At 41.8% G+C, this 7,675-nt stretch overlaps 1 protein-coding gene across 1 annotated transcript; it reads right to left on the reverse strand.

Annotated features, from left to right (window-relative positions):
* Positions 1 to 3,662: 3,662 nt before the first annotated feature.
* LOC129084174 (calponin-1-like) lies at positions 3,663 to 4,556 on the reverse strand. The gene has a single exon (XM_054590211.1). The coding sequence runs from the start codon at positions 4,554 to 4,556 to the stop codon at positions 3,663 to 3,665; it is 894 nt and encodes a 297-aa protein (XP_054446186.1).
* Positions 4,557 to 7,675: the final 3,119 nt, after the last annotated feature.

Here is a 7,675-nt window from a genome sequence, read left to right on the forward strand (position 1 = left end):
CTCTTGGTTGAGTCTGCAAGGTGGTTAGTAGAAACCATGGCCATTTGTTGAATTTTCACCAACATTGTTGTGAGCTCCTACCCCTTCTTCCTGTTCCTAGCTGCTTCCAGACCATTCTACAGTGTCAATTCCCTTAATGTTCTGGTTGGAGTGAAAAAGTAGACCTCTTGGGTGATTGGGACAGCTGGATGCTCACTGCACTCTCGTTTTCCCCTGTGGAGAACTGGCATGCCATGTGTCTCTTGACACTGATTTGGGGGACAGTTTATGCACATCAAGGTAAACTGTTTTTGTTTGTTTGTTTATCTCCTTCAGTGTGTCTATTCTCAGACTTTTTGCTTCATTGAGATGCTGGGACCGCTCCATTAGACACCTGAGCTTCCACAAAGGTACCTTCCATCAATGGGTGGCTGTCAAACCAGTATTTCTGCAAGAGGAGGAGGGCTGGACACTCCTATTCCTTGATGATGTCATCTTTGCAAAAATACACTTTATATTTAATATTTTATTAAGTCTGAATTTCAAGTCCCTGTAAATTCATTAAGAAGCCGACATTTTAGCTGTAGGTTTGTGGGATAGGAGCCAGCAAATGAGGGATTAGGGACAACAAACTTAATCCCAGAGTATTATTGACTGTAATTGTCTCTAGTTACAGAGAAAGCTTAGCTACGCATGTGGCCCTGTGGTCTTCCTGTAGGAGCTACATAATCATAAACCCATAAGAATAAGAAAGAGAGGAGGAAACAGTAGATGAAAAACACTAAGAGTAGTCACTGATTTAAAAGAGAAGCTAAAGATAAAACTGTTTTTAGGTAAAGCTGATAATAAGGAAGCAAGTCATGCTGCCTGAAATTGGTATGGCTCAGAAATTGAAAGCACCAGTTCCCTGTGAAAGACACAGTGCCTGGCAGAGCTACATGTAGAATGGGTAGGAAGTCTGTGTAAGGCACAGTGAGCATCAGATTACTCACTGAGGGCTTATGTAGTCAGATGGCTGCTCCTTTCATATCCCAGTAGAAAGCAGGATCTTAACTTCTGGAGCTGTTAAAGAAAATATGCTCTGAGTTCAGAGATACTGGGCCCAGGTAAAGGCAAGGCATTCTTTGTTCTAGTTTTTGTTTTAATGGTTCGTAAATTATACATCCTATTTCTGTTGTTCTATTTATAACTCTTGTGATTTTACAAACATCCTCTAGGTTGTATTTTGAAACAATATTAAGTATTGATGTATGTGCTTTCCTTGATAGGACAAGAAATTCAATATATTTACAAAATCCCTTTCTCCACCTCCGCATTCCCCTGGTACACTCCTCTCCGGCACTTACCACTCCTATAGATGAAATCTGGGATTTGTGTTCCTGTTTTCCTATTTTTAATAAAAAAATACCATTTTAACCTTAGCCATAAAATATTTACTGGTCTCTTAGCTCACCCTAACATCTTGCATCTCACTTGAATGATTGCTTGGCTAGTATATTTTGGGATGAAAATTTTTGTCCCTCAGAACTTTAAGGATATTAGTCCATTGTCTTCTTGCACTTTTCTTTCAGTCCCAGTTGATGAGAAGTCTGGTGTGAATCCCATTCTTATTCTTTCTGAGGTGATCTCTCTCTCTCTCTCTCTCTCTCTCTCTCTCTCTCTCTCTCTCATCTCTCTCCCTTTCTCCCTCTTTCTGGAAGTTCCTCCAATTTGCATTTTCACCAGCTATGTCAAAATATGTTTCCTCCACTCTAATGAGCTTCTACCCTTCAGACAGCTAGTTCTTTTCTAAATAAAGATTTTATTTATTTATTTTTTATAGAGATGGGAAGAGAGAGAGAAAGAGAGGTAAAGAAACATTGATGTGTGAGATAAACATCAATGGGTTGCCTCTCGCACACCCTCAACTAGTGACCTGGTCCACAACCCAGGCCTGTGCCCTGGCCAGGAATGGCACCAGCAACCTTTCAGTTTGCAGGATGATGCCGAACCCACTGAGCCACTGTGCGTTCTTTGGATAGCATCAAAGCATTCAATAATTCATGTATTTTATGACCATTTACACAAGGGTCCTGAGGAGGATAAGAAAGTTCTTTGTTTTCATAGCATTACAGTGTCTTTAATTATTTCAAATAAATATTGTCTATCAGTGTATATATTTATCTTTTAACATTGAGCAATTTGATATGCCCTAGAGAGGGTGAAAAATTTGGCTCCTTGAACCTCTTTTGTTTCTGGTAAGAGAGTGGACAACATGTGCGTGTGTGGAGTAAGTTATTGCATAAGCAGTTCATTTTTTTCCTTTCAACTTTAGGATAAGACCTAAGACCCCAAAATAAACAATAAGTACATAAGGATTTGGAGTGGCCCTTTCCACATATCTGCTCCGGCCACGGACACTTCTACAACTACAGAACTATTGTCATGATGTTGCTGCATCGAGAGTGTTAGAAGGATGAACAGAAATATAAGAAGAGAGTAATATTTCATAATTAACTAATAAACTAGCTGGAGTTGGGTGCTTTTAGTTATCAGTAGAGATTTACTGCCTGTGCTGCTGCTTTCAGATTTTAAAGGTTTTCCTGGTACAAGAACTAAAGGTGCTTCAACTAATTTAGCTGAGACCATTATTTATCTGAGGCAAGAAGAGTAAGTCTTTACTAATAGATCAAGAAAAAAATTATGATAAAAAACAGGCTGTTGTGTTGCCCCTAAAGCATGTCTTAATTTTTATAAACATACAAAAATAAAAGTTTGGTGTAATCTGGGAGACGCAGGGTAGGTGGTAGTTAAGTAATATTATATTTTGTGGTCAATGAAGGTCTTTCACTTTCTCCGCTGCAACAGAGTGGTTCTGAGCTATCTGAATGCCTACAATGTAACTCAAATCAAAGTTGGGAAGTTTGTACCCAAGTCATTCTCTATCCACCTCAAGTATAATTTCCATGTGCAAGCTATGCCTACATCTGCAAGTGTTACATGGTTATATTTCATTGTTTTCTTTCTCAATTTAGAGGAATATTAGTTTACAGTGTTTCCTTTTAACTTTAATGTAATTTGTGTATGTGTGTGTGTATATATATATATCCATATTCATATTGGTAATTTTTATTGTCAAGAGCATATTTTAAGTATATATGCCTATATATATATATATATTTTTTTTTTTTGATTCTACAGCCATTTATTGTGCTCCAGTGAAATAGAAAAAGTGCTCGCGTTACAAACACTGCTGTCACATCCACATACGCCAGTCGCTGCAAACCAAACTGCGTGTGTCCGCTGGGTTTCTGGGCATGCAGTTGGCTCCCACTGTGGGGATGGGGCGGGGGCACGCCGAGCCTGGGCTCTGGGGGCTTCGCTTGGGGGGCTTCTTGTCCTGGAGGGAACCCACCTGTGAGGGAATGGGGGCACAGCCGGGGTAGCTTTGCTCAGTGCGTCTTTTGGGTGCTGCTGGGAACACCCGGCTCAGTGTTGGACCTTGCAGCGCTCCAGGGAGGAGGGCCCCCTTCCCCCCCACAGAGCCCCCCAGTCTGCTCCCCCTAAATGCTAACCCTGTAGGCAGGTGCCAGGGGCTAAAGGGCGCCATGCAGGGGGCAGGGGGCAGCGGGCAGCGGGACCGGGCTAGGCCCTGCCGATAGCAGCAGCCAGCCTCCCTGGGGGAATCCAGGAGGCCCAGCGCTCTAGGCAGAATTGTAGTAGTTGTGCAGGTGGTGGTTGTGGGCGGGCTCGCCCAGCTCCGGGTACTCAGGCGTCAGGCAGTACTTGGGGTCGTAGACCTGGCGCGGCAGCCCGTACACTGTCATGCCCCGCTGTGAGGCCCCCTTATTGCTGCCCATCTGCAGGCTGACATTGAGAGTGTCACAGTGCTCCATGCCCAGGCCCGGCTCGAAGATCTGCCGCTTGGTCCCAGGAGCTGTCATGCCAGCCTGGCTGGCTCCCTTGTTGGTGCCCATCTGCAGGCTGATGGTGGCCTGGTCCAGCGGCTGGTCCGTGCCCAGCTTGGGGTCGTAGAGGTGGCGCCGGGTGCCATAGGCCGTCATGCCCTGCTGGCTGGCAAACTTGTTGGTGCCCATCTGCAGCCCAATGATGTTCCGCCCTTCTCGAAGCGTCTCTGGCTCAAACTTCCGCTCCTGCTTCTCTGCATACTTTACCCCCACATTCACCTTGTTCCCTTTTGTCTTGGCCATGCCGGCCAGGGCCAGGAGGGTGGACTGCACCTGCCTGTGCTTGGTGTTCTCGAACAGGTCATTTGCCTCAAAGATGTCGCGGGGCTTCACCCCGTACTTGGTGATGGCCTTGATGAAGTTGCCTATGTTCTCCAGCTGGTGCCAATTTTGTGTTGACTCATTGCTCTTCGTCACGGAGCCTGGCTGGAGCTTATTGATGAACTCGCAAAGAATGATGCCATCTTTGAGGCCGTCCATGAAGTTGTTGCCTGTGCGGCGTCCTGTCACCCCCTCAATCCACTCCCGAAGCTCCTGCTCGCGCTGGAGGCCGTACTTCTGGGCCAGCTTGTTCTCGACCTCGGCTGACAGGCCGTAGGCAGGGCCCCGGCTGAAGTGAGCGGAGGACATGCCGGCTGGGGGTGGGCAGTCAGAGGGGACAGTGGCTCTGAGAACAGCAGCAGGAGCTGAGGCTCTGTCTGTCTCTATTTTTTTCTTAATAATTTTGGGAATTGATGCATTAAAGAAATTCATGTATCTGTGTTTAGGAGACTTGCCTGGATCATTTTTCTTAGCGATTAATTATGAGTAGTCCATGGAGTCATTTCTTGGACTGGTTTCCTCTACACTCTAACTCAAATAAATTCTCCTGTCTGAAGTTCTCCTCTGTGTGAGGGATGGATGGCACCTTCTCTAGTCTCCAGTGGTTTTATAAGCTTGTCTCCCTTTTTGTTATATTCTCTGGTCTATTCCAGTTTCCAGGGTGGAGTGTCCCCTGTGTTCATGTCACAATTTTAATGAAAAACCTAACTTAACTTTTAAAATGCACATAACTGAGCTCTTGAAAGGCAGGTTGTGTGCAGTTTCTAGAATTTTGAACATTGCTTGGCACTTTTTCCATGGTTAGCAATCAGCATTAATAGTAATTGTGTTTTTATGTGGGTAGCTATAGCATTTTTTTTGAAATCTCCAAATCGTAAAAGCAGTGAATCTAAGAGTTTAGGGAAAATATCTTCAACAATGTTTTAAGGGAGAAAGATACAGGAGGTTTTTGGTATGATGGCCTTCCAGAAAAGTCCTTATTTAAAGAGTGATCTTACTAAAATAACCACAAGATGGCACCAGTTTCCCACTTTAAAAGTTACAGTAAGTTGGACTGAGGATTCCTTTTCACCTTTGTATGTTACAAGACCTAGTTATAGCTACTTCTTGAGTTCTTCATCTGTTTGCTGTACACCTAGTGGCATCTGTATCAAATTTAAAATATGTAGATGGGGTAAGTGATTTGGGAATTTCATTTGTTGAACCGTATTTGCATAATGAGAGAATGGCTCAGCTGGTCTCACGGGTATTCAGGACGAAGTGTCAGTAAAGGTCTTCACAAATACTCTGTAAGGGAGCAAATCCAAATGCAGGGCCTCTGACTGCCCATCTTTTTGGTGTTTCTTTAGCACATCAGCATATTTTTTTCCTCAAAACACAACCACTGAATGCTTACAATTGCTCACAAATCTGTCAGTGCAAACTACTACATTCTATAGAAGAATGTATGTGCTTCAGGATTAGACTTTATCTAGTCTCCTCCTTTTAGATGATTGGTTCCAGATTATTTTATTTTATTAATCTAGTTCTAGATTACTCATGTTTGTGTGAGTCTAGAATGTCAACCAAAAAAGATTGCCATTATTTGTTCTCTGCCATTTTTTCTGTATCATCCTATAAAAGGAATTTGCTGTTCTTAAAAGGCCTAAAAAATAAAATCAAGCAAAATATTCTGAGTTTATCTGCTATTTTTGAGTCATGAAACACTTTCATATTGGTTTTGGAACTCAGGTGCAGCTGTAACATGGCCTGCAAGTGACATGGTTTCTGATTAAGCAAGTTTCTTCACGTTCTTCCTTTCAACTTAAACTATCTCAGACACCAATCTAAGAATAGTGTCCACTTTTTCAGGACAGGGTCCTCCATCCTTTAGAAAATGCATTCTGTATAAGATGGGGAAGAGTATGGGGAATTCAATAATATAGTTTAGAACTTAAATTTTTATCTAGTCTACTTCTTACCCACATTCAATCTAGATAAAATTAAGCAGGTGAAGCATTATTTGGTGCTCAGTCAGCTATCTGTACTTTATCTTCTTACTGTCACTATGTAGATTCCACTCTCCTGCTACCACTCTTTCTCAAGCTGCTTTTTTCCCCTTTCTTCTCCCATTCCTCTTTTCCTAAGTCCATTCTCTCAGGCTAGCTAAACTGAATTTGGTATAAATAAAGGGAAGTTACCCACTATTACTTATAAGATGTCTCTGTTATAATTGTATTTTAGTAATATGATTATCTGTTTCCTACATTTGACCATGAACTCTTCAGAGACAAAAACCATGTCTTAGTCATCCTGGCATTGGTTACTCAGAGGACACTCTCATGTTTTTTGGAAGGGGGAGGGACTAGAGATGTTGGTCACAAAAATAAGGCAGTTTCAATTGAACTTTGTGAGTATTGGACTATTCTCACTACTGAGGTGGTACTGCATGCCTTTCTTTTTTAAAATTATATTTTATTGTTTATACTATTACAGTTGTTCCCAAATTTTCCCTTTCACCTCCCTTCATTCAGCTCCATACACTCCCCCAGGCAATCCCCACACCATTGGGTCATATATATATGTTCTTTGGCTACTATATTCCCTATGCTGTACTTTACATCCCCATGACTATTCTGTAACAACCAATTTGTACTTCTTAATCCCTTCACTTTTTTCACCCATCCCTTCAACATATCTCCCATCTGGCAACCATCAATAGGTTTTCTGTATCTACGTTTCTCTTTCTGTTCTTTTTTTAAATTTCATTTTTTTAGATTTAATTGTTGATAGATATATATTTATTGCCATTTTATTGTACTTTTTTTCCTCCTCCTCCTCCTCCTCCTCCTCCTCCTCCTTCTCCTTCTCCTTCTTCTTCTTCTTCCCTTTAACATTTCGTATAATAATTGTTTGCTGATGATGAACTCGTTTAGTATTTTCCTGTCTGGGAAACTCTTTATCTGTCCTTTGATTCTAAATGATGACTTTGCTGGATCGAGTAATCTTCATTGTAGGACCTTGCTTTTCAACAATTTGAATATTTCTTGCCAATCCCTTCTAGCCTGCAAAGTTTCTTTTGAGAAATCAGCTGACAATCTTACGGGGGCTTTCTTGTAGGTAACTAACTGCTTTTCTCTCGCTGCTTTTGAGATTTTCTTTTTGTATTTAACCTTTGGCATTTAAATTATGATATGTCTTGGAGTAGACCTCTTTACATCCATCTTGTTTGGGACTCTCTGTGGTTCCTGGACTTGAATGTCTATTGCCTTCACAAAGTTAGGGAAGTTTTCAGTCATTTTTTCAAATAAATTTTCAATTTCTTGATCTTTCTCTTCTCTTTTTGGTACCCTTATGATGCGAATATTGGTATGCTTGAAGTTGCTCAGGTGGCTCCTTACACTATGCTCATTTTCTTAGGGGGTGTTCTTTTTTTCTTCTTGTTCTGA

This window comes from Pteronotus mesoamericanus, unplaced genomic scaffold (genome assembly GCF_021234165.1).
Source record: "Pteronotus mesoamericanus isolate MK-2021 breed Mesoamerican mustached bat unplaced genomic scaffold, CSHL_Meso_final contig_130, whole genome shotgun sequence".
NCBI lineage: Eukaryota > Metazoa > Chordata > Mammalia > Chiroptera > Mormoopidae > Pteronotus > Pteronotus mesoamericanus.

What these genes read in the sequence shown, in the direction of transcription:
- LOC129084174 (XM_054590211.1), bottom strand. Translation starts at nt 4,556, where the DNA reads ATGTCCTCCGCTCACTTCAGCCGGGGCCCTGCCTACGGCCTGTCAGCC.